The sequence below is a fragment of the Vicugna pacos genome, chromosome 9, assembly GCF_048564905.1.
Source record: "Vicugna pacos chromosome 9, VicPac4, whole genome shotgun sequence".
Classification (NCBI taxonomy): Eukaryota; Metazoa; Chordata; class Mammalia; order Artiodactyla; family Camelidae; genus Vicugna; species Vicugna pacos.
The window spans coordinates 63,793,378-63,820,316 of NC_132995.1; the positions used below are offsets into that span (position 1 = coordinate 63,793,378).

General features: G+C 39.7%; 1 protein-coding gene across 2 annotated transcripts; it reads left to right on the forward strand.

The window, feature by feature from the left end:
- The first annotated feature begins 640 nt into the window (after positions 1-640).
- CLCC1 (chloride channel CLIC like 1) lies at positions 641-26,540 on the forward strand. 2 transcript variants are annotated; one of them, XM_072968076.1, is made up of 11 exons: positions 641-779; positions 11,364-11,513; positions 11,904-12,005; positions 14,104-14,211; positions 16,804-17,025; positions 17,270-17,410; positions 18,631-18,724; positions 20,160-20,257; positions 20,534-20,680; positions 22,495-22,836; positions 24,241-26,540. In XM_072968076.1, exons 2-11 carry the CDS (start codon positions 11,385-11,387, stop codon positions 24,514-24,516), a joined length of 1,659 nt encoding a protein of 552 aa, XP_072824177.1. In that variant the 5' UTR covers positions 641-779; positions 11,364-11,384; the 3' UTR covers positions 24,517-26,540. The 2 variants fall into 2 exon arrangements, with proteins under 2 accessions (XP_072824177.1, XP_072824178.1); XM_072968077.1 differs by lacking the exons at positions 641-779; positions 11,364-11,513; positions 11,904-12,005 and adding an exon at positions 13,827-13,963.
- The last annotated feature ends 399 nt before the right edge of the window (positions 26,541-26,939 follow it).

Sequence of the window (26,939 nt, forward strand, 5' to 3'; positions counted from 1 at the left end):
TTCAGGATGGAAAGATTTATGGATATGGATAGTTACACAACAATGTGAATGTATTTAGTGACACAACTATACACTTAAAAATGGTTAAGATGGTAAATTTTACTGTCAGGTGTATTTTGACTTAAAAAAATTACAATAAGCAACATGCACACTCAGGTGTACTACATTATACACCAAATTTTAACACTTAAATTTGCTGCCAACTTTTGTGTACACCTCTCATTTCCTCCTAGTGAGTAAAAATCATTATTTCCTCTTTGGAGAATTTTCTGAGCATGCAAAAGGCCAGTACTTAAAGACAAAATTAAAACTTAACTACTTCCAATTACCCCATAGTGTACCCTGCACCCTCCCTCCGCCAATATACAGAACTATAGTTATTATTCATTATGCCCCATTTTAAAAATTATGCTCGAAATACGTTTCTGGGTTGTACTACAAACGTTACACATTCGAGAACTTATAAAATAAATCGATACCAAGAAAATACCCTTCGCATTCCTTTTACGTATTTGGCTTCTATGCAAGATTTCTCTTGCACGGAGTTCGGCGGATGAGGGTGAAAACAAGCCAACGGAGGCCGGCCCCGCCCCCTCGGCGGGCCAATCAGCCGCGCGCCGGAGAGGGACGCACAGCTGCCGGCCGAGCGAGTCGATGAGGACGCGTCGGAGGCGGGCGCCGCTGGAGCGCCAGGCGGCTCGGGAGGCGGCTCGCCATCTTCTCTAGGAGCTCCGGCAGGTGTCCTGTCTCCTTGGAGAGGCAGGCGGGCGACCCGAGATGTGAGTCCTCGCGGTCGCGTGTGTATGTGCAGCGAGCAGGGCTGCGGTTCGGCCCTGGCGGGTCCCGCGGGCGGCGGCGCAAGGGAGGCCGGGGGCGGTACCCGGGGCGGGGGCCGCGCTCGCCCGGGTCTGCGGGGGACTGGGCGCGGCGTCCTCCCTGGTGGCGAGCGACCTGTCACCCTCTTATCTCTCGGGCCGGTTGGCGGTCTTATCTCTGGTTGCCGCCGTCTTACGCGGTTCAAAGAGCGGCCTAGGGAAAAGGGGCGAGAAATGCAGAGCGAGGCGCGAGCGAACGTTGAATTTTGTTGACTTAAATTATCTCTGGAAACTTTAAGCACAGTTTGAACAAATGCTGGCAGCAGAATGGCTCGGATTTGGTTGTAGTTAAGTTTTAAAAACTCCAAATTAATTTGAATGTTGAAAGTTAGAGATGAATATTTATGAGTAGGTGGTGAAAAACAATGACGATTTTCCTCTGTGATAGTGGTTACGAAAGTGTGGTCCCAAGACGAGCTTCATCATCACCATCAAGGAACCGTTAGAAATGAACATTCTTAAATATGAGAGCCAGGGCTCCAGGAAACTACACACACACGCGCGAACTAAATCGCAACCCCCTGACTTATGCCGTGCTATATATATCCTTCTAGGTTAATACAGAAGTGGACTCTCTTACCCAAGTTAGTTTTGTCTTTCTCATTTCACTTGTAAATTCATTGAAATCACCTACTTCTCTTTTATGCCGATTTCCACTCAGTGACTTGAAGTCTCCTTGGAGAGCTCTATCTTTTTGGTAGCTATCCAGTCTAGTCGCTCCTGTTACAGCCCATTCCTGGTATTTTTCCCGCTTTGTAGAGGGGATCCCGCAGTTTCTCCTTCACCCTCGGGACAGCCCCTCCAGTACCACTAGCATCTTGCCTTGGAGAGGCCGTTTAGGTAGAGCCAGCCTGGGTTTGACCATCTACTAACTGAGTGATTTTGGACAAGTTACTTGTTTTTCTAATCTATAAAATGAAGATAACAATACTACTGCTTTCAAGAATTCTTGTGAGGGTTAAATGAACGAATGCATGTAACAATGTTTGGCAAATAGTAATCAAATACCAGCTATTATAATTATATAGTAATTTGATATTATTGGTGCCAAAGCCTGACACAGATGAGAAAAATGATTAAAAGAAATAGAACTAGGGGAGAGAGACTATTACTGACAGAGTCACAGGTGCCACCACTGAACTAAACCAGCATTGGATGGTTACTTTCCCTTAACACTTTGCTACCTGGGAGGGTCTGTGGGCCAGCATCTCTGCCATCACTAGGAGATTGTTAGAAATGCAGAATCTCCGGCCCAACTGAGACTTAGTCAGAATTTGTTTTTTAGCAAGATCTCGACCAGGTTTAGATGCAGCTTTATTTGGAAGAAGTGTGAGATCACTTGTAAGATCTCTTAAGGAGTTCCAGCCTGACATCAGTGATTGCAGGGATTTGGCAGGAGGGCCTGACTTTGCAGCTGTTCCCACTATACCACTTCACCTGGTCTTCCATCATTTCTGCATTGCTAATCCCTACCGCTGGATCTGCTGATCATCATTGGAGAAAGTAACATAGTTGCCAGTAGCATGACTTTGTGGGGGGGGGGTCATAGTCAAAACTCAGCTGCTGACAGCCTTTTGATTCCTGTCCCTTTGTGGAATTCCCTCTATAGGGCTGTTTTTCCAAATCTCCATTCTCTCTCACAGCCTCCGCAAGAAAAGAAACACTCCCAACTTTCTAATGGACTTTTTCGTTATCCTCTTGATATCATATGATAATGTGAACTCTGAGCTTCTCTTCTTTTTGCTTTAGAAAATTTATTTCCATCTTTCCTCGTTTATGTTAATGAAGTCATGTAAAACCTTGTTGCCTATGAAAAGCCTTTCCTATAGCCTTGATTCCATTCACTGCTATCTTTTCCAAGTGTTTGCTTGGTTCAGACCCTCCCCCTTGTCACCTACTTAGTTCTTAACTGCTTAGAATTAGGCTTCCCCCTTTTATAAGAAAGTCACTTAGAAGATAACCAACTAATTTACTAGTTCGTTGACTTTTATTGGACTTTATTTTGCTCAGTTTCTCTGAAGTATTTAATATAGTTGACTAATACCTTCTTGCAGTTAAGCCCCTCTTGGTCTCTACACTGTGGTTTTTAGCTTGCTTTCTATTGCTCTTATTAGTCTTCACTCCTTTTGTATTTGGGTCTTCTCAAGGCTTCATTCCTTAGCTTTTTTTTTTTTTTAATTCAAGCCTAGTCAGTTTACAATATTGTGTCAGTTTCTCATTACAGCATAATGTTTCATTCGTACATGAACATACACATTCTCGTTTTCATGTTCTTTTTCACCATAAGTTACTACCATCTATTGAATATAGTTCTCTGTGCTATACAGTATGAACTTATTGTTTATCTAATTTATATATATTAGTTAGTATCTGCAAATCTCAAACTCCCAATTTATCCCTTCCCACGCCATTTCCCCCTGGTAACCATAAGTTTGTTTTCTATGTCTGAGTCTGTTTCTGTTTTGTAAATAAGTTCATTTGTCTTTTTTTTAGATTCCACATATAAATGATATCATATGGTATTTTTCTTTCTCTTTCTGGCTTACTTCATTTAGAATGGCGATCTCCAGATCCATCCATGTTGGTGCAGATGGCAATTATTTTATTCTTTTTTATGGCTGAGTAGTATTCCATTATATAAATAAACCACAACTTCTTTATCTAGTCATCTGTCGATGAACATTTAGGTTGTTTCCTTGTCTTGGCTATTGTATATAGTGCTGCTGTGAACATTATGGTGCATGTATCTTTTCAAATTAGAGTTCCCTATGGATACATGCCCAGCAGTGGGATTGCTGGATCATATGGAAGGCCATTTTTAGTCTTTTGAGGAATTTCTATACTGTTTTCCATTATGGCCGCACCAAATTGCATTCCCACCAGTAGTGTAGGAGGGTTCCCTTTTCTCCACACCCTGTGCAGCATTTATCTGTTGTGGACTTTTAAGTGATTCTGACTGGCCATTCTGACTGATGCGAGGTGATACCTTGCTGTAGTTTTGATTTGCATTTCTCTAATAATTGGCAGTATTAAGCATTTTTTATGTGCCTATTAGCCATTTGTATGTCTTCATTGGAGGAGTGCTCATTTAGGTCTTCTGCTTATTTTTGGATGTGGGTTTTTTTTTGTTATTAAGTTGTAAGAGCTGTTTGTATATTCTGGAAATTAAACCTATGTCAGTCACATCATTTGCAAATATTTTCTACCATTCTGTAGACTGTCGTTTTGTTTTGCTTATGGTTTCCTTTGCTGTGCAAAAGTTTATAAGTTTAGTTAGGTCCCATTTGTTTATTTTTGCTTTTATTTCTATTGCCTGGGTAGACTGCCCTAGGAGAACATTGTAAAATTTAGGTTAGATAATGTTTTGCCTATGTTTTCTTTTAGGAGGTTTATGATGTCCTGTCTTTTGTTTAAGTCTTTCAGCCATTTTGAGTTTATTTTTGTGTATGGAGTGAGGGAGTGTTCTAGCTTCATTGATTTACATGAGGCTGTCCCCCTGACTTAACTCTTCTTTCCCTCAATCAAGTGTACAGTATCCAGTATTTCTAAGTGTGTCTAGAGCGTGACAGGGATCTTAGGCCGCCTTTCCCATCCTCACTGTTATCTAGTATTTGGGGTGTACCTCTTTAAACATAAAAAGTTAGGGTTTTTCTTTTGAACTACCAGTTGTTTATTAAATTTATCAGTATATTTGATGAGTTCTCGTGCTCATTGTTGTTTCTTTTATTCACACCTTTCCTCATTGAAGTGAAGCTTCTTTAATGTATCAAGAGTCAATGGTTTGTAGACTTCATTATTTTTTTTTATGTCTGAATAAATCTGTATTAGTTTTCTACTGGCACCACGACAGAGCAGCACAGACTGAGCAGCTTAAGCAGCAGGAATTTATTTTCTCCCAGTTCTGGAGGCTGGAAGTCCAAGATCAAGGGGTTGGCAGCGTGGGTTTCTGCTGTGGCCTCTCTCCTTGGCGTGCAGGTGGCTGTTTTCTCCCTGTGTCTTCACGTCATCTTCCCTCTGTGTTCAAATTTCCTCTTGTAAGAATATGAGTCATACTGGATTAGAGCCCACACTCATGGCCTCGTTTTAACTCAGTTACCTCTTTAGAGACCCTACCTCCACATATTCTGAGGGAACTGCAGGTTAGCGCTTCAGCGTGTGAATTTTGGGGGAGGGGTACAATTTAGACCATGACAGTATCATCATTAGTCTTTGCCATGGGGAGAAAAAGAACTTTTGTAAAATGTGAAATACACATACAGAAAAGTGTGTAAATATAAATGTTCACTTTAGCAAATTATTAAAAAGCAAACACCTATGTCACTACCATCCAGGTTAATAAGTAGAATATGGCCAGTGTCCCAGAAGCCCTCCAGCTCCTTTTCCCTCATCTCATGCTTGGTTTCAGAGGGGAGCGCTTCAGTATTCACCACCAAGTGTAGTGCCTGCTGTAGGACTCCATCTGACCAAGGTTTCTGTTATTCCTGGGCTGTTAAGTGTTTGTTTTGTTTTAATCTTGAATGAGTTTATCCTGTTTCATTCTTGCTCTTGGTTTTGGGGGCCTTCTCTTTCTTCATTAATCTTACTATAGGTTTATTAATTTTATTAGTCATTTCAAAGAACCAAGTTTTGGCTTTGTTATCTTCTCTATTACATGCTTTTGTATTTATTAATTTTTACTCTTTATTTTTGCACTGACTCCTTTTCCATGTTCTTTCTCTGGCCTCCTGTGCGTGCACTGATCAGCGCTGTGCTGAATACTCGAGGCGTCTGTTCTCACACCAGTCCTCTGATACACACCAGGTGTCCTCCAGTTCAGTTCAGTTCTGACACTAAAACTATCCAGAATTAGGCACATCCCACAAGTTAAGGGCCATGTCCTTTGCAAGACTTTCCTCACATCAGATGCATGTCTTGGGGGCCGCTTGCACTTCTGACTAGCTGGCTGTAGATTTGGGGGTTCCCACAACCCCAACAGATTGCATAATTCGCTAGAATGACTCACTGAAAGAACACACTGAAAGCAGTACACTTACAGTTTTATTATAAAGGATATAGATCAAGATCAGCCACATGAAGAGACACACAGGGCAGAGTTTGTGGGGGAAGACGCAGCGCTTCAGTGTCCTCTCCTCATAGAGTCCAGGCGTGTCACATCTCAGCACATCAGTGTGTCACCAACCAGGAGGCTTCTCTGAGCCTCAGGGTCTAGAATTTTTATCAGCGTTTCAGTCCATAGACTTCCCTGATTCCTTGGCCTAAAGATTGAACTCAATCTCCAGCTCCTCTCTCATCCTCAGAGATCGGGTGGCTGGAAGTTCCAACCCTCTAGTCATGAGCCTGGTCTTCCTGATGGCCCTTCCCCAACCTGAAGCTATCTAGGGTCCACCGTGAATCAGCTCATTAGCATAACAGACAGTTCTGTCCCTCAGGAAATTCCAAGGGTTTCTGAAGGAACTGAGGACAAAAACCAGATCATCTCTACTGTGTTTCAGGGGCCCTCTGCAGATCTTTGGAGGTCTGTCTCTGTGCGGCTTTCTCCTTTGAACTCCAGCTGCCTTGGTTTCTGCAGACTCTCAACTCCATCTCCTCACAGGGCCTTCTGGGCTCTGTCTGAACTCCCCCTCTGGGTGCCCATGGCCTGGAAACTCTTCTTAAGACAGTAATCCAGGGCAGTGGAGGGGCTTTCCATGTTTGTTACACATCTTTTAGGGACCACCATTCTTTCTTGTCTGCTGTCCAGTGTCTTGAAAACAGTTTCATTTATTTTGTGCAGAGTTCTTGGTTCAGGCAGGAAGGTAAATCTGGTCCCAGTTACTCCATCTTGGCCAGAAGTAGGAGTCCAGGGAGTGCTTTGGAGCACGGAGTCACTGTGTCATCTTGACCCAAAACCTCTGGCTGAATTCTTCCTTTATTCCTGTGTCAGGCTCTTGTCCCTTCCACTTTGTTAAAAGCTGCTGTACCAAATCCAGTGGTCAGTTTGCTGCCCTCTGATCACCTGATCTTTCAGCAGCATTTGATGTAGCTATCAGTTCTTTTCTTTCTTCACTTGGCTCCTGGAATACCAGCCTCTCCTGGTTTTCCTCCTGCCTCACTAGTACTCATGGGCAGTGTCTCTTGTCTGCTCCCCCTCTTCTTTCTGACCTCCTAGTGTTGGCAGGCCCCAGGGCTCAGGTTTTTATCTTAATAATAGAGCGCCCTGTGATCTTATCTAGTCCATGACTTTAAACCCCATCTACATCCTGATGTTTCTGTAGCCACACTTCTCTCCTTAGCTCCGTGCTGTGTATTGGACACCTCCACTTGGGTATCAGTAGACATCTGAAATTGACTGTGTCCAAAACAGAACTCTTGATCTGTCAGAACTTGTGATCTGCCCACCTCAGTGTCCCTCAGTCCTTCCCATTCTCCCAGTTGCCCAGGTCACAAATCTAGATGCCATTTCAATAGTCTCTTGTCCTTACTTATTATGTCCAATTTACCAGCAATTTCTGCAGTGTATTTCTGTATTAGGATAGCACAAGATGATGTTTAAAAAAAAACCAAAAAGCAAAAACCTCTAAATTTCAAGACTTAACTATAAAAGAAATTTGTGTTCACATGAAAGACATGTTCCCACTCAGTGGGTGGCCGTGCATGGGGTTGTTTAGGGTCCCAGCTCCTTCCATAGTTGGGCTGCCTTCCCATAGGGCTCAGTGCCCTCCCTGTTCCCTGCTGGGGCCAGGGTGGCGAGGCAGCCACAGGATCGTGCACGGGAGGCTTTCATGGGCCAGACCTGGATGTGGTGTGCATACCCTTCTGCTGCTGTTGCACTGGCCAGGACTTAATTGTCACATACCTGACTGGAAGAGAGGCTGGGATATGTAGTCACTATGTGTACAGAAAGAAGAAGGAATATGCTTGGTGACCTGTTAGCTGTTTTTTGCAACATAATGTAATGTCTACCTCAAATTTTAAAAATCTGATCATTCCCCATCACCTTCGTTGCTGTCTTAGTTCATGCCACCTTCATCTCTCAGCGGGACTACTCATATCCTCCTTACTAATGTCCTGCTTTTGTTCTTCTGTTCCTGCCTGCACATAGTAGCCATAGTGATTTAGTTTAGAACGTAACCCAGATTCTATCACTTCTCTGCTTAAAACCCTTAAGTGGCTAGCTTCCTGTTACATTTAGAGTAAAAACTACTCTCGTTACTGTGGCCGATTCCCTCACTGCACCCCACCCCCACCCCCTGCCCCAACTAGCTCGTTCACAAGACCCAGTTGTTCTGGCCTTCTTGCTTGTTCTTTGAATGCTTCAAATTTACTCCCTACTTGTGCCTTTATACTTGCTATGTCCCGGCTCTGAATGGTCTTTTCCCAGATCTTCCTAAGGTTATTAGCTTCTTACCGTTTTTCTGCTTAAATGTTGTGGTTATTTACCACTGTGTAACAAACCACCCCAAAGTTTAGGGGCTTTAAACAACCATTTTATTACCTCCCATGATTCTGTGGCTTATGGAGCTTCACTGGGCTCCGCTGGGTGGTTACTTTATTCCATATGCTGGTGGCTAGATCACCAAGTCAGCTACCGAGGGATTGGATCAGAACCACCAAGATGGCTCATCTACGTGGCTGGCCATTGACGTTGGCTGCCAGCTGGAGGCTTAGTCTGCCCTGACACAGGACGTCGCCGTGTGGCTTGGCCTTCTCACAGTGTGGTGGCTGAGGTCCAAGAGGGTGTTCCAAGAGCAAGCATTCCTAAGTGATAAAGTAGAGGCCGCTGATCCTGGTATAGCTTAGGCCAGGCCCTGGCCACAGTATTTTGGTCAAGTAGTCATATGGCCAACCTAGATTCAGGGGGAGAGGAGATAAATTCCGTCTCTCAGTGGGGGAAATGATGGAGAATCCGAGGCCACCTTTCATCCAGTCAGAGGGCTTCCCCAAAGCACCCAGCGTCACCTAATCCATCTGCACCATTGTCTTGCTTTATTTTCCTCAGAGGACTTACCACCATCTGATTTTTTTTTTTTTTTTGCCAGTTTATTGACATCTCCCATGAGAATGTAAGCTTCTTAAAGAAGACCTGGCCTATTTTCCTAGTAGCCCTGCCACTTAAGCAGTGCCCAATATCCAGCAGGTATTTAGTAAATGTTGAACAAGTGAGTGCTGAACTCTTTCCCCAAAGTGTATTCTCTTTCAGAATTGCCTTTTTAAGTTAACATATCACCATTTTCTTTGTCAGGAGGCCTTGGAATCTTGGAGTCATGTCTGCCATTGTTCTCTTTCTTTCCTTCTACTGGCGTTCAGTTGCTGAGGCCTGTAGGAATAATCTTTAAAACATGCCCTGTGTGTTCTTTCTGTCCTTGTTACCACTGCTCATTGAGACCAACATCCTTTTTCTACTTCAGCCTCCTTGTTGGACCCTCTGAATCCAGTTTTTCCCTCATTCTGTACGCTTAATGCTAGTTTCATCTTCCCAAAATGTAGCTCCCATCACCTTTGAATGCTGCTGTTAGCAGGTGAAGTTAGTCATAAGCTTTTTACTGTGGCAGAGTCTGTACAGCCCACCTCTCCATTTCTGTGCTCCACCACATCCGTCCTCACGTTTCCAGTTTCTGAGATGTACACTGTGCTCTTCTGCCTCTGGCCCTCTTTATCTCGCACTTTTAGAATGTCACCCATCAAAGTCCATCTCCCACGCCCATTCCTCCATGAAATCTTCCCAGTTTCTGCAAGTCAGGTGTCCTTCATCCTTTGAGCCCCTAAGACCTTTTGGATCCCTGCTGAGGCTTTGATCATTTGCATTTGCTGCTTAACAAACATTTACTGAATGTCTTTCACATGCCAGCCCCTGGGCTAGGCGTCAGGCTTGGAGAGGTGAAGGGGGCAAGATGGAGAGGGAGTTGGGAGGGGAATTCAGTAAGTTGTTACCTTCCCTGGGGAAGTTGACATTATAGTGCAGTGGTTTCCTACCTTCATTGTGTGATGGAACCAGCTGAGGAGCCATAAAAATCCCAGTGCCTATGTCTTACCCCAAGAGATTCTGATCTAAGGGTCTAGGATGTAGCTTTTATTTTAATAAAAGTAAAAAGATGTCATTTTTAATTTAATTTAAATTAAATAGCCACATGTGGCTAATGGCTACTGTATTGGATAGTGTTGAATAGAGGAGCTACTAAGTGTTGAAATGATTTGAAATGATTCTGGCCAAGAAGTGGCTAATCTCAGAATGTGTTATGCTACAAGAAGAAACAGAGCAACTAGGAACACAAAAGAGTGTTTGATTTGGCGTGGTGTTACTTTTATTCCTGCAACTAGACTATAAGTCATTGATGGCTTTCTTGTCTTGAAACTCCCTTACCTGATTATTATTCTCAGTAGGTATAAGAGAGGCTGTCCAGCAGCCCATTTTGCAGTAATGGAAATGTCCTACGTCTGCACCGATCAGTTTGGCAGCCACTAGCCACACATGGCTATTGAGTGCTTGAAATGCAGCTTAGTAAGAATGAAGACCTGATTTTTAATTTAATTTTAATTTAAATAGCCACATGTGGCTAATGGCTACTATATTGGACAGTGTTGAATAGAGGAGCTATTAAGTGTTGAAATGATTTGACAGTGATTTTACACAGAGGCTTGGATGAAGCATGCTGTTTCCTCTGATTATTTGAGAGTTTGGTCACCTCATTTGAATCTTAATTTTGCACCTTTTTTAATGTCTCATTTGTTAAAAAAAAATGGGGGATGAGGAAGGTTTGATTAGAATGTTTTTTTAAAAGTTTTGCTGAGAAATGATTCACGCATTTAAATTGTACAGTTCAATTTTAGTATATTCACAGATATATATATATATATATATATACATAAAACTGTTACCACAGTTAATTTTAGATGGCTTTTCATCACCTCAGAAAGAAACCCTCTACCTTTCAACTACTACCTCTCTGTCCCTTATTATACCCTCAGCAGCTCCAATCTACTTCCTGTCTCCATAGATTTGCCTATTAGGGACATTTCATACGAATGGATCATATAATATATGGCCTTTGTTTGGTAACTGACTTCTTTCACATAATAATGTTTTCAAGCTCCATCCATGTTGTAGCATGTGTTAATACATCATTCTTTTTATGGCCTCGTAATATTCCATGTATGAATATGCCACATTTTATTCATTCATCAGTTTATGGACATTTGGGTTATTTCTACTTTTTGGCTATTGTGACTAATATGGCTATAAATGTGTACAAGTTTTTGTGTAGACATAGATTTTCATTTCTCTTGGCTGTATACCTAGGAATGGAATTACTGAATCATTTTGGAAAATCTTATTTTTTGGTCTCAATGAGAAAATGTGTGTATGTGTTTAATATGCAAATACCATTTTACTGAGTATTTTTATCTCAGTTATTATTGGGAAAACATTATCTTAGCACTGGAAGGAAGTAGATTGTTTTTATCACAAAAAAGTTTCTTCTAAAAATAATTATGTTTCATTGTATTTGTTAGTTTCTTTAGCCTTCATGCAGGATGCTGTGTTCTTTGCTCCTTTGCCAGTGTCTGTGGTTGATAACTGCTTATGGTCATGATGATGACTGGATTGACCCCACAGACATGCTTAACTATGATGCTGCTTCAGGAACAATGAGAAAATCTCAGGTATTTAAAAAATGTGTGAGTGTGTTTAAGACCATATCAGTCCTATGATGGAAATAGTGCAATTTTGTTACTGTTTTACACAGAGCAAGGAGTTCATGATTAGCAATCATGAGAACTTCCCGGCTCTTAGTCTAAGATGAGTTCAACCCCATCTGGTTATTTCTGTTTCAAATTTAAATGTAAAGCCCATCAAGAAGCAAACTACTTGATTTTGGTTCCTAGCTGGTAGATAAATTTGAGGCTCTTATTTTTTTGGTGGTTTAATACAGTTGAAGAATGTAATGAGCAAAGTCATAAAATGATGAAGCCAAAATTTTAGTCTTCATTAACTGTAGGTTATTTTTACAACTGAACTATAAAGACACAAAATCTCTCTCTACTTTGCTTTAGGTGAAACATGGTATATCAGAGAAAAAGGAGGATAGTCCTGACATGTCATATGCTGATGAGTTGTCAGAATGCTACAGCAAACTTGATTCTCTAAATTATAAGGTTAGATTTTTTTCATTCATGATTTTTATATTATATATAGTATGTTAAATTGCTCTGTTTTCCTGTCTTTGCTAATATTATTTGTGTTTCTGTCTAAAGTAAAATTTACATACATACGATTTTTTTCTTTAGTTACTCTAGCCTTGATTTCTCTTTGGTTACTCTGGCCTTGGTTTTTTAAAATAGTACTTTCATTTTTCTGTAATAACATTTAGCTCTCACTATGTTGTAATTATTTCTTCACCAGGCTGAAAATTTCCTAGGGCAAGAAATTGTTTTGTTCATCCACGATTCTCTATCACCTGGCGCAAAGCTGGGGTGTAGTAACTCCTGACAGACGTAGCAGATGAAGCATTGGCTCTGGTACCAGCTTACAAGCATTAAGAGTTACTCTTACAAACACAAGGGATTACTGTAATTTAGTGTGTGGTAGCTGTGTCTTCATTTACTCAGTCCTTTTATTTATGTGACTAGAGTTTATGAGAAAGGAAATAAGTCAGGATTGTTAGAGGGTTTGATCTTCATGGTCTTCAGCTTTAAAATTGCTGAAAGTCATCAGGAAAACTGCTAATCAGGGTGCAGTGCTGCACATGTGTTCCTCATTTGTTGCCTACTTGCCTTTTGCAAAGAGAACCCATAGAAATAGAGAAAAGCTTACGCTGCGAGAGTCCACCTGTTGGTTGTGAGGGAGCGTGAGCTGGTGGCACTGGGGAGGGGGCCTCAGGTCGGGGGACGGCAGAGGTCCAGAACCTGAAGACTCAAATTGAGGCAGTGGCCGGGGTTGAAGAGAAAGGTGTTTGGCCTTTCCATGGTAGAATAGGGGAGTTGTGGTGGCTGAGGTAGGAGGGGAAACAGGGAAGAGCTGGAGTGAATGAGGGAGGTTTCCAGCTAGAGACTTGCTCCAGCTGGGGAGGGCTTGTTAACTGAGATCCGGATAAATCCCAATTCAGATCTATAAGCAGCTGCTTATGGTTCTTATCAAATGTGAATGTTGTCTCACCCAAGTGCTTGCAGAGAAATGCCCGGATAAAACTTGCCTCAGTTTAACTGTTTTGTGGTGTAGTGAGCTAATATGGCTGCATAGTAGGAAAAGCAGAAATGGCTTTTTACAGACCATTTTCGTGACTTTGGTTGAAACGTTGTAAAAACGCTATTGGTAAAATGGAGTCTTGAATCCTTGTGTCTTTTTTAAAAAAAAAGTTTCTCTTAAAAAGAAATTTAAAAAATTTTAAGGTTTGTAAACCTTTCCTGAAAGCAGAGGAAACTGCCACGTGACTTCTCTAGTGTCTTTCTATCCTGAGTCCGCGTGTGCTGCTCAGTTACTGTCATGTTTATTGCCTGAAGCCCATTTCAGTGCTCAACTCAACTTGTGGTCCACGCTCAAGTAAACAATGGAAATTGCTTAACATAGGGTCTAAATGTCTGTAAGATGTACACTACCCTCACTCAGAGATTTGATCGCTGGGGTGTTTGTAGAGTTAAGTTCAGGGGAAGACTATTCTAATGAAGAATTCTGTGCTGAGGGGGTGGCATGTGTCGGACACCCTGCAGAAGCCATGGTTCCTGCCTTCGTGAAGCATCTCATGTGGTAGGGGATGATCAGTTGTTGACAGGAAAAATTAATAAAAGGCCAGAAGTTATAGGCACATTCAAGAAATTCTTTGCTGGGTCCTTCCTTTCATCTTCTGGCTTCATCCTGTCTCTGTTTCTCTTTCTCTGTCCTCTCTCCATTTTTTTCTTTCTACCTTTCCCTTTTCCTTTCATTCCTTTGTTAAATCATCACTTTGGAATTTGGAAGAGGCAGATGTTCCACATCTCTGCCTCCTTGCCTTGTGATCTTCAGCTTTAAAATTGGTCAAAGTCAGCAGGAAAAAACTGCTAATCAGGATGCAGTGCTGCACATGTGTTTCTCATTTGTTGCCTACGTGCTGATTGCAAAGAGAATCCACAGAAAGCAAGCAAGATCTATGTTTTAGTGCAAGCTTGATAAAGATAACCAGCTCCTTACCTTGATCTTGATGGGGCCACCAGGCTAGAAACTTGACCCTTACATTAAACTTTGACACTAACTAATGTTGTATTTCTTTTGTGGTTGCAGATTGATGAGTGTGAACAGAAGAAGAGGGAAGACTATGAAAGTCAAAGCAATCCTGTTTTTCGGAGATACTTAAATAAGATTTTAATTGAAACCAGAAAGCTTGGACTTGTGAGTGTTTGATGATGTAATGCTAATCAGTGTAGTGGATATTTTCGTTGTTTATTAATTTCAAATTGTGTCAAGCAGTGCTAAAGCATCATTATGGTTCAGCAGAGGATACCTGACTCACCCTTTTACCAAAACCTTTTCGTGCAGGACTGAAAGTAGCAGCCTGCTTTGCAGTGGTTTGGCCAAAGGCAAGTGAGCAGTGCAGACCCCTCCTCTTTTTCTCATAGTTCATGGGGATTTACTTACTCAGCTGTGCACTGCTGTGTTGCTTAATTTGTTGCAGAAAAACATGTTACAGCTTGGTGTTACAGCTCAGTTATGACAGCAACCTGGATTGGGACAAGAGACCAAACAGCACTCGGAGCGTTGGAGACCAGCAGGCCCAGAGGAGTTAACACTCCAAACTCTGGACCCTGTCTGTAGGTTTACACACGCTTTTATAGGCTGCCGGTTTACACTTTGCAACATCATATGCAAATAAGGTATAACAAAAGTTGACTAATTAAGAACAAGCTTTGTAGAAATGGACCAATCAGGAGGGAGAGAAAGAACAAATCAGGAGTGAAGCTCCATGCAAATGAAGTACTACAAATGGACCAATCAGAAGTTAGGGAAATGGACCAATCAGGAGTGAAGGAAATAACCAATCAGGCGTGAGCTCAGGGAACCAATAGAATTTTAGCGGTAAGTTCCACTTTCTTAGAAGTAAGCCGTCAGAGGCAAAAAGTGAGATAGAGCCTCTGGGCCAGGGAACTGTGTGGTGCTGGCAGAAGAGTAGTGGCCCTGCCTGGGAGGGTCCTGCCAGTCTTTTTTTATGGGGCCTTACCACATCAAATTGAGTTGCGGGGTCACCAGGATTGTTTTAAATTTGCTGTTTGAACTTTACTGAACAGTTGGAAACTTAATGAACTCGTGGCTTGGTAAGGAATTTCTATCCCAGTACCTTACTTCTTGCTTTCTACCACTTCCACATTTCCTTATTTGGATGATGTAATATCATTATATATTGAGAAAGAGAGAAATGTGTTGTAAGTCGTTTTCCCCCCTAGCTGTTTGCTATGGCAAGGGATACTTTATAGGATTACATATTATGCACATGTTCCTTATGATTAATGTTAAGGTTCTATTTTTTAGATTTACTGTTTACACTTTGGGGAGTCAAAACATCAAGGAAACTTAAAGAAAAGGAGTGTTAGATGAATAATTTACTGATCCCACCTTATTTTGGGAATGTAAAGGTAGATGTACTCATATGTGTCCCCTTCAATTCAAGTCTTAGAACTGAGTGAGAAGTGGAACAGAGAGTATTTTATAGATGAGGAAACAGATGGAGCCAGAAAATACTCAAGATGGAGATACTTGGCATATTTAGTTTCTGGTTTTTTAAAAATATTAATCAATGACTGCTTTTTAGTACTTACTGATGATTTGTGATATTTACATAAAACTTTGGTTTTTCTCAATTTATATTTTTTGATATAAATATCTGGATTTACTGTTAGAGAAAAAAGAATTTTCTCTTACTTATATTAACTGGTTATGTTTATAGTGATTATGCTAACCTGAACTCACCCTAATATAGTTGTGAATGTCATGTATGTTCATGGAAACCCAGTTTTTGCTGCTCCTTCAGATCCCTTTTGTTTTTTATTTATAATACTGCAGATTTTAGGCTGTTTGAAAACTGTCAGCAAATGAAAAGTCATAAACTGAATCATAAAATAATGAGTTTATTCTCATTATTGTGGATTCTGTATTTTTTAATTTGTCTATTTACTAAACTTTATTTGTAACCTCAGAATCAGTACTCATGCTTTTGTGGTCACTCTCAGACATGCGCAGAGCAGCCATCCTTTGAGTTGCCTGATGAGCCCATTCTCAGCTGAGGTGGAGCCCGTCCCTGTTCTGCCTTCTTGTTTCAGCTCGCATGCTACAAACAATTCTCATGGTCTCTTTAGTGACATTTTTCAGGCCTTTTTTTTTTTTTTTTTTTTTTTTTTTTGCTGTATAAGAATCTCCCAGATGTAGTGCTGTCTAGTGTTCCTAAGCACAGGAAGTCTGAGATGTGCCTTAGAGAAGATTCCCTTTTTAGATAAGCTTAGTTCAGTCATGGGGCACAGTGCTGTTGGCTGTGAGGTCAGAGTTAAGGGATCAATCGTATATATTAAGATGTCTTTAAAGAAAACGTTAAAAGGTTATGTATTGATTGGTTGATGGAAATGTGCTTGCAGGAACCTAATCCTGTATTTCCTGTAGGAACTATGGCTCAGTGTTTGCTGATTAGGGTTCAGTTGACTTTATAGAACACAACTACTGCAGATAGCAAGAATCAACTGTATTTTAGTAAAATGTACAGTGAGTTACTTTGCATAAAGTTTTATAATTTTTGAAATGTTTTTCACACATATTATCTTTGGTTTTCTTGTTGGCCTGTGAGACAGACAGGTATTATTACTTATTTTTAACTATGAAATATTGTGAACTAACTATATATTTAATTCCAAATTAGTTTTTGTCTTAAAATATTTCATTGAGTAATATAACGATGAAAATCTCCTTTTCTGTTTTTATTTTTTGGCAAATTTAATTCAGCCTGATGAAAACAAAGGCGATATGCATTATGATGCCGAGATTATCCTTAAAAGACAAACCTTATTAGAAATACAAAAGTTTCTCAGTGGAGAAGACTGGAAGCCAGGAGCCTTGGATGATGCACTAAGTGATATTTTAATTAATTTTAAGTTTCATGATTTTGAAACATGGAAGTGGCGATTTGAAGATTCCTTTGGAGTGGACCCATATAATGTGTTTATGGTAAGACGGGACGAGGGGGATATGATCAACAGGTTTTTTTTTTAATGCTTTAAAAACTCCACTATAATTATGTTAAGAACTCATACTGCGTCAGTAATACTGGATTGAAGAATATGCAGCAAAATGGTACAAATGATTTTGTGTATTTGAGTCCAGTTCTTTTGTTTTTGCCGATGGTTTGCATTTTTTGGTGGGGAGGATGGCTTGGCAGTGACTCTTCTCTCTGCTTCTTCCTGTTTTTGAGGTGCTTCTGTGTCTGCTCTGCATCGTGGTGTTAGTAGCTACCGAGCTGTGGACGTATGTTCGCTGGTACACCCAACTGAGACGTGTTTTATTCATCAGTTTTCTCATCAGTTTGGGATGGAATTGGATATATTTATATAAGGTATTAAATAGCCAAAGGTTTTACAATTAAAAATGTTATTTCATAATAAAAGACCATTTTGAGCTAATCTCAGGTGAGGGTGGGAGGCAGTGGTTAGAGATGGTGTTGGTGAGGAAATTGGCACCTGCTCAGGTGAACTTGATTTTTTGGGGTCCTTGACCAGTTAGTGGGGAAAAATGTGCAGTCCTTATTTTCATAACCCCACTCATGATGGGGGGGCATCTGGACAGCTAAATCAGAGTAGAACTAGGCAGATGCATTTGAAAAATGCTTATGTAGATAATTTGGGGTATATCCTTTTATTCTTTGCTAGAAATGATACCAAAATATTATTTTTTTTAAGTTAGGTTATTTTCTGAATATAAAAGTGATGTATTCATGGTAGAAAATAAAGGAAAAATAGAACAATACAAAGAAATTTAATTTTTAAAGATTGACTATAATTTTATCACCTAGAGATAATCACTATCGATATTCTGAGGTATTTCTGAACTTTTTTCAAAATTTTAATTCTTTCAAAGTTGGGACCATGTTGTACATAGAAATTCAAAAGAAGCACTATTGTTCCTGTCAAAGGAGCAGAATCATTGAAGGGAATTTTAGACCTTTTTGGCAGGGTGAGTCAGGTGGCCAGCTGTTTCAGTGCATTCATCTGGTAAAACATGTGATGCTTTCCCTTAACCTTTGCTCTAAGTTCTGTGGCTTCTAGAACTAATTATTTATTAATTAGAGGAAGGAAGGTTGTTTGGTTGAATATTACTATCTCAGTGATTTCCTCCAGGGCTTTGATTAATAAAATATATATTGGTCATTTGTGCTGAAAACCATAGTAAAACACCATTTTGTCATGAATTGTAAAAGAAAATGCATGGTCATTTAATATGTATAGCTTTATTTTGGGGCATGATAGGAGCTATGTTTGAACTAATTTTTAAAACAATCTTTTTAGTAAAAAGGTTTCCCTTCCTCGTCATAATTACTTTACAAAGAAGGCAACTGTAGTTAGTTCTTTCTCTTTTCCTGTTGCATTAAGAGTGTTTTGCCATGAGCTGAAAAGAGCTATTCTTTTAAAAATAATATATATTTTTTTCTATGAAAAAATTTTAAATAATCCAGTTTGGACAAATGGTGAAGACACACTCTGGACTGAGGTTTTGAGGGTGGAAGGCATAACCTTCCTTGTTAGCAGCATTTCACAGCTCCCTTTTGGTGTTGGTCAGCTAGCCTTCGCCCAGCATCAGGCCGAAGTTGCCAAGATGGAGCCACTAAGCAACGTGTGTGCTGAGAAGATGGAGTGGACTGGAAGTCTCTGGGGTAAGGTGTTGGTTCCCTGGGTCTTATTTTGAGTAAATTACAAGAGATGATAAAATGCCAGAAGGAGGCTTTCCATGACTGAATCTTTGGTATCAGGACAAGAGGAGTCTTAGGTTTCAGACCAGTGACTTCTGTGTTCATGTAATGTTGCAGGAACGGTATTATCTGCTCGCTCTGATACTGTCTCCCTGTATTCGACTGTGAAGGACCCTAGGCTCACTTTGGCTCGTCTAGTCCTTAGCATGGTGTCCAGCATGTTCTAGGTCCTCAACACAGCTTTATTAGCGAAGTGAATCAGTGTACATTCGAATTAATTTGCATCTTTGATTTAATCTCCTTATATTGACTATGACATCTTATAATGTAGCTTTACTATACTCTTTAATTAAGGGGGAAATTATTTTTTCTTTTTCTTACAGATTTTATAAACATTCTTATGAATGTTGACTGCTTTTGGTTATATATGTCTAATAGTGGGAATGGTTTAATGATCAAAGGCTCTATAAATACAAGTCCATATTGACTATTGACTGATACAGAATAGAATTTCAGCAGCAAATGAGGCTGTCCAAAATTAATTTTTTAAAAAAAGTTATGGTTAACCATTATATATAAAAATAGATAAAAAACATTTCTTCTGTATAGCACAGGGAACTATATTCAATATCTTGTAATAATCTTTAATGAAAATGAATATATGTGTGTGTATATATATATGTACATGACTCGAACATTATGTTGTACACCAGAAATTGACACATGGTAACTGACTGTCCTTAAAATAAATAAATGGCCTTAAAAAAAAGATATGGAAACTAAACCAATCCAGCCTTGCTTCCTGGCTTCAAGGAACAATTCAGTGCCTCCTGGAGCTCATGTTAGTACATAATGTACATTTATGATTTAGAAAAAGCAGGAGAACTAATGTTCTACATTCTTTTTTTGAAAAGTAAGTACTGACTTTTTAAATTGAAATTTTATTGAGATAGTTGTAGGTTCACAGGTAGTTGTAAGAAACAATACAGAGAGATCCTGTACCCTGTACCCATTCCCCACACTGGCACCACTTTGCAGAGTTGTAATAGTGCAGTATCACAGCCAGGATACAGGCCACCAGTCTTACTCAGATTTCCCCAGTTTTACTTGGACTCCCTTGTGTGTGTAATGAACTGCTTTTAATTACTTTTTAGAAATCTTCATAAAATATTTTATGTGTATAAGACTTGTATAATTTGAATAGATTTTAAAAATATTTAGGACATATGATAAAATTAAAAAAAATCACTATTACTGGGAGTCTATTTGTAGAACAATTTGAAATTGATTGGGGCTGTAGGGGAGGGAGAGTTAGCACCAAAATACTGTCTTATTTGGGAATGAAATGTGACTTTTTTGTCTTAATGACTCAATGTTTTTTGTCTGTTTCTCTAAATAGAATGGTTTAGAAGTTCATGGACCTATAAGGATGACCCATGCCAAAAATACTATGAGCTCTTATTAGTCAACCCTATTTGGTTGGTCCCACCGACAAAGGTTAGAATATATTTTTTAAAAGTTACCTATACAAACAAGTAAAATAAATACATGTTTGTGAAGAATTGTTAGTGCTTTTTACAGTCATTTTGCTAATAATAAACCTTTGTTCTAGGGAAAAATACTTCCACTACACAGTGATCTTTACATTAAAAGCATATGATAGCATTTACATTTATGGGATTTCATAATTAGAGCACAGTCAATTTTGGCTTACTCTATGTGCCTCAGTTGTTTGAGGGGAAAAAATTAAGTTACTTTTATCTTATGTTTTAGGCATTTGCAGTTACATTCACCAACTTTATCACAGAGCCCCTGAAGCATATTGGAAAAGGAACTGGTGAATTTATTAAAGCGCTGATGAAGGAGATTCCAGTGTTACTTCAGATTCCGGTGCTGATAATCATGGCATTAGCTGTCCTGGTTAGTATATAACACTGTTAACACTTAACAGGATTTTCAGAAAAAAGGCAGTTCTAAAATTAGGTTTCTTTTATGTTGTAAATCAGGCTAAATCGTGCTTAATGGTATGAAATGATATATATATATATATATGTATATATACACATATATGTATTATTTTGAGGGGAGGTAATTAGTTTTATTTATTAGTTTATTTACTTGCTTATTTTTTAACAGAGGTTCTGGGGATTGAACCTAGGACCTTGTGCATACTAGGCATGCACTCTACCACTGAGCTACACCCTCTCTCCCCTGAAGTGGTATGATTTTTAAGTGGTAGATGCTTATTTATACTTATGTGTACATTCCTCTAAGCAAGGAAATGGTTCTGGAGTTTGATTGTAGATGTCAAAACAGTGATTTAGAATACCTTTTAAGATTTGTTCTTTAAACTTCATGAAGTTGTTTGAAATCAGTTATGTCCTCTTTGACAAAGGGGGCCTTCAGTCTTGAGTTTTGGCCACACTGAGAACATTGGGTTTAACATAGAATCAGAAAGGAATGAAGAAGGAGGTGGGTGTGCTGAGAAACAATTTGGGAATCCAGGAGCAGACGTTTATTCAGTAATGTTACACTATTACTCTTCATTCATCCATGGTGTCTTCAGCTTTTTTGGGGTTGATTTTCAGCCCTTACCGCAATAAAACAGTTGTCCCATAAAACAAAATGTAAAGAACTCAGATGTGCCATGGGGTATTAGTAAAGAATTGTCTTCCCTAAGGATGCTCTGTTTACCTCAGAATTGCTCCTGTTTTGTTTTTGCTTTTTGTCTTGTGATTGGGACTCATTGGTTTAGGGGAATGGTGTTGCTAGGTGACATCAATTGTATAATGTACTTAGTTGGTCTCTGAAACTGAAATTATAAGCCCCTTCATCTACTTCATCTGCTGCCTTAAAAAAGGCGTTTTGCTGCTCTGTCTTCAAATAATAGTATCTCTAGGACAGTGGTTTTCAAACTTTTTGTCCTCAAGACCTTTTGTATTCTTAAGAATTGAAGACCACAGAGAACACTTGTTTGTGGGTGTTTTATTTATTGATATTTACCAAATATTTTAAAAATACAAGTATACACAAGCCCACAGTGAATAAGCCACAAGAGTGAGGAAGTCACTCTAGCCCCACAAGACTCTGCTGTACGCTCACAAGACGAGAATGAAGGAGACTGATGTCATTGCATTATGAAAAGTTTTGACCTCACAGATTCCTGAGAGTCTCAGGGGTCCCCCAGGGGCCTGTGGGCCATACTTGGAGAACTCCTGCCTAATTTTTCCCATGGAATGTGACTCAGAACCTATTGGATTTTAGCTAAAGCTAAAGCAAGTGTGTATTTATTAAAACAAACAAACAAAAAAGCTAAAAAACCTACAGGAGAATGTTTACATAATGACATATAACTTTAAATAATTTTCAGCATTTACCTTACATAATGAGTGTGGCTATAGACAATATATGAGCAATTATCAGACAATTAGCACTCTCTAATTTAAATTTCTAGGCTTTACCTGTTGTTATGATATAATTCAGTCAAAATGTGTCCAACTGATTGAAATGTCTACTTAATACTTGGCGATTTTACAAATTTTGTTGGCTGCTCTGGCCCTGTATTAATCTAGAGAAGAGGTTGCTAATGAAAGCCCAGTGGAACTGACATGTTTGTGCCTATAAATGCCACAAGTTAAATTACATAATTTTGTCGGTACTGAGGAAAGCACCTCATAATTTCGTTGTAAGTCAACCATTAAGTACTCAGGAAGGTGCATGTCTTTTCCTTCTAGAGTTTCTGCTATGGTGCCGGAAAATCAGTTGATATGCTGAGACACGTGGGTGGTCCTGAAAGCAAGCCGCCCGCAGCACTTCAGCCAGCTGAAAGAAGACGGCAGCAGGAAATTGATTATAGGCCCTATGGTGGAGCAGGTGATGCAGGTTTCTACTATAGGAGCCAGATTGGCCCCATTGAGGAAGGCCCTTATAACAAAACATATGAGGGTGGAAGAGATGTTTTGAGAGAGAGAGATGTTGACTTAAGATTTCAGACTGGCAACAAGAGCCCAGAAATACTTCGGGCATTTGATTTACCAGGCGCAGATGCAAGAGAGCATCCCAAGGTGGTACCCAGTGTAAGTTAGCAACTGTTTTATTTTGCTCTCCCTTCATACTAGGCTTAAGTGCTTCCTGTAGAGCTTTTGCTTAAGTGTTTTGACTCTAACTTTACTTTCATGGCTAATTATATCATTAATGATATAATTATTCACTCTCTCTGTCCCCCTTTCTGGTCAAAAGTTAGTCCAGCCTCCTCAGAAGAAATGAAATTTAATTTTTATGTTAAATACTATATAAGAGTAATTTGTTAGAACAGATGGTAATTCATATGAAATTTCATAGGAAACCAACAAGTGAGCATGACTGAAATTCCTACCTTTGAAGAGATTGGAGGGAAGACCTCACTGAAGGCCTGGAGCCTTAGGGAGCCTGCAGGAGAGCCCTGGAGCCTTATCTAGATGAGGAGGGAGCTGGGGAAGGCTCAAAAAGCTTGCTTTCCCAAATCTTTCATATCACTGGCTGGCTAGACTATTTTCTGTCTGTGGAATGGCGAGGCCTCTTTTCTACCATTATTGGCCACGGACATTACCATTTCTGTTTGAGAGAGGAATTTGTATTTTCATTTGCAGATGTAAACCTTTGAGAAATAGTAATAAGCACAATGGAATTTAGGAAATTATTAGGATCCTTTATGTGGAGTTCCTTATAAGAAACATACCTCCATGCATCTAGAAAATTAAGATGTCCCTTTCAGCTTTAATAGTTAATGGTTATCTGTCATTTATCTCAAAAATTGTCTCGAGTTCCTGGCTCACTTGAAGGAAAAGCCAAAGATACCATGATGGCCTAGGGCTTCCCTCCTCCTGCTCTCCCTCCCTGCTTCGGCCACAAGGGCCTCCTGACTACTCCTTGAACTCAGCCTTTGTACTTGCTGTTCACTGTCAAGAATGCTGTTCCCCATATATTCATATGGTTCATTTCTTCAAACCTTCACTCACATCACCTTTTCAGACCACCCTGATTTAAACAGTAATCCAACCCCCTACCCCAGCATGATACTGCTAATTTATTGCCTGATTCTCTTCCCAGCCTAAATGTCAATTCCAGGGAGGGCAGGGATTTTTGTCTCTTTGGTGTCTCTTGTATGCCCAGCACCTAGAACTTAATATATACTCTGTAAATACCTGTGGAATGAATTATTCTCACCAGGTAAGAGGCGTTCACAGTACTGGGCACTAGTCCTCCTCACCCTTCCTAAGCTGGGTACTGGACCACCTAGCGTATCCCAAGTGTCCCACTCCTCCATGTATAGTTCCGTGAGGCTTACTAATTTGTATAACTACAATCCAGCACTGGAACCAGGACTTGAAAGAGTTGAACGTTTGCTGTAACAGATTTGTTTGGGAACTTACTAAACACGTTTATTACAAAACTTCACATTATGTTAAACAGTGAAAACACTGTACTTCTCTACTTTTTAGCATAAATCACCTGTTTTGGACACAAAGCCCAAAGAGATTGGTGGAAACCCAGGAGAAAGCACACCTACAGAAAACCGCACTGAAAGCAGCCACTCTGATACGCCTGTCTCTGGCCAGCGTGTATCAGAAGAGAGTGTGGAAGCGTCCCCTGCAGTGGAAAAGGCCCAGCTCAGGACTGTTGCCCCAGGCAGCCCAGAGGAAGGCAGAACACCCAGCCCAGCAAGCACCGCGGTGGGAGTGTGTGGGAAGGATCCGGACGGCGGCCCGTGTGACTAGAGGAACACAGACACGGAGCACATCTGTGAGGTCGACTTTGGGTTTTATAAAGTATACTGTTCACAGCTATTTCCTCTTCTCGTCAAACATTCTGATATTTACTACCCAGGTGGCAACTTTAATATTTCATACTGACAATCAGAATTAACAAACACACATGTATCTGTTTAATTTCTTCTTTGATATTAAGATGCATCCCATAAAGTTTTAAAGTGTTAATTTTGGAACAGGATCTCATAGGTGAACATACAGCAGGCATTAATGATTTTGAATAATTTAAAAGGCCAGTTTGAATTAGAGGACTTTGAAAAAGAAGTTCTATTGTTTACAGGCATATATAGGAACCAACTCACCAGTGTGTGTGTTGCCTAGTGGAAGTCCTGTTAACTTTAGTTAACAGAATAATCTGTTAGTTGTGCATTGGACTGAAAGTGTTTCTGAAAGTGGTAGGTACTCAAAAACAACTTTTAAGGAAAGTCACTGTAGTCAAGCTTACCTCTTCCTGCACTTCAGCATCTTAATGCAGCCACGGAGTCTGCATCACCAGTGTCGATTTATCTCGTGTAGGCTGCCCACAGATCAGCCTTCATCTCAACTCTTACAGCGTTACTGGGCCTGCTTCCTTACCCCGCCTTTAACTTTATCCTTATCTAAGACAGAACTGAAGACTGCCAGGGGGATTTAGATTATACAGCTTGTTAAATTGGTAATCTCAGTTTTACACATTTTGAGAATACCTTTATTCTTTCCCCACCAAATGAAGTGCATAGGCTTTCTAAGACCCATGTTCCTTGCACTCAGAATCCCACCAATTGAGATTGTTAGGCATTACTGTATCTCATTTATATTACACTAAACCATATTGTGCAAGACATATGAAGTTCTCATTTTTAGAGATCTATACAAAGAGAATAAATACCATGATAAGGTAGAGTAGGGTGTTTTTTTAACCCTAGGCAGGTGATTTAATCAACATTTTAAATTACTCTGATTTTTATAACTATTCCTCATTTTAAACTTAAAAAAAAAGCAATTTATAAATTTTGCACAAGACCTAGCTAGGAAGCAAATTGTACACATATTTGGGTATCCTTTGCTTTAACCGTCACACTACAAGTTATATTCAGCTGCTTATTAAAAATGATACCAGTCAGGAATAGTCTTAAAATATTCATGCAGGCATGTCTTTCACAAAAAAAGGTGTATTCAAAGCATTCACTTTTTGATATGTTTTTTACATGAAATGCAGAATACCCATTTTTGGCTCCCAGAAGCATCACTTAGATGCCTGTAACAATTTTATGTGTTATTATTATTTTATAGTTTAATATTGCAAATATCTTTAGTATTTCATCAGGAAGGTAATTTTTCCCAAGAAATGCAGGAGGATTTTATATAAAACTTTCTAACACAGTAGGCATGTAAGGATGCCTGCAGTTTGGGATAGGTTTGTGAGCATCAGTGCATATCAAGTCCTCTAGTGGCCAGGCCCGTTCACACTGATGGGTGAATATGCTCCCAAGGTGCTAGTCGTCCTCTGAGCTGTGATCGGAATCTCCAGTGAAATGAATGCCTCAGTTGATAGACAGTAACTATGAGAGCAGAGTTAATGCTGTTTTGCACTTCTGACTGCTTTTATCAATCTAAAAATGAATCTTTGAAAGAAAATTTAAGTTCACATTTGTATTCTTTCATTAAAGATAACCATTTGGGGATGGAATCTACTTTGACAGCTAGCAAGGCAACAAGCTACTGCTGTTGAAAGATGGCAGCAGTTCAGGGAAGACTTATTAAAGTAAATGGAACAGATCAAGGCTAGTTTATAACTAGAAGAAATAGGCTTGTTTATTGTCTAGCCAATATTTATCATTAAAATCAAGGATTATAGTAATAAGCTTATAGGGAAATCAGAGTGGGGTAGACAGCTTTTTAAAAGCAATTTTTAAGTGGAATAGATAAGGTTGAATGTTTACAGGGTCTAAGAACAGCGTATACACAAAATAAACCCTTATTTTTACACTGTTGTGGTTTGGTATGTTGTCTTTGCTTAATAAATATGCTTACAAGAAAAAGCCCATGAAATTTAAGTGTATGCTTTAAAAGGATGTTAATCCGGGACATTATACCCTATATAAATACATAAAATAATACAGGTGTTAACTGAGTACTTTTGACAAAATTTCTGGCTGATCTAAGAACCAACAGTAATTTTTTTTTTTCCCCTGAGCCCTTAATGTGATTCCAGATTATGTAACTGTCTTTCTTCTCATTTTTTAAAACATCGGCCATTTGGAGAAGTGGTTCACACTGCCCATCAGAATCAGCTGAAGGATCTTTAGAACGAACACAGACCCAGATCCCTAGATCCCATCCCGGCTGTGTAGAGTGAGAAGCAACAAAAGGTGAAAGAGTTGCCAGCTTGT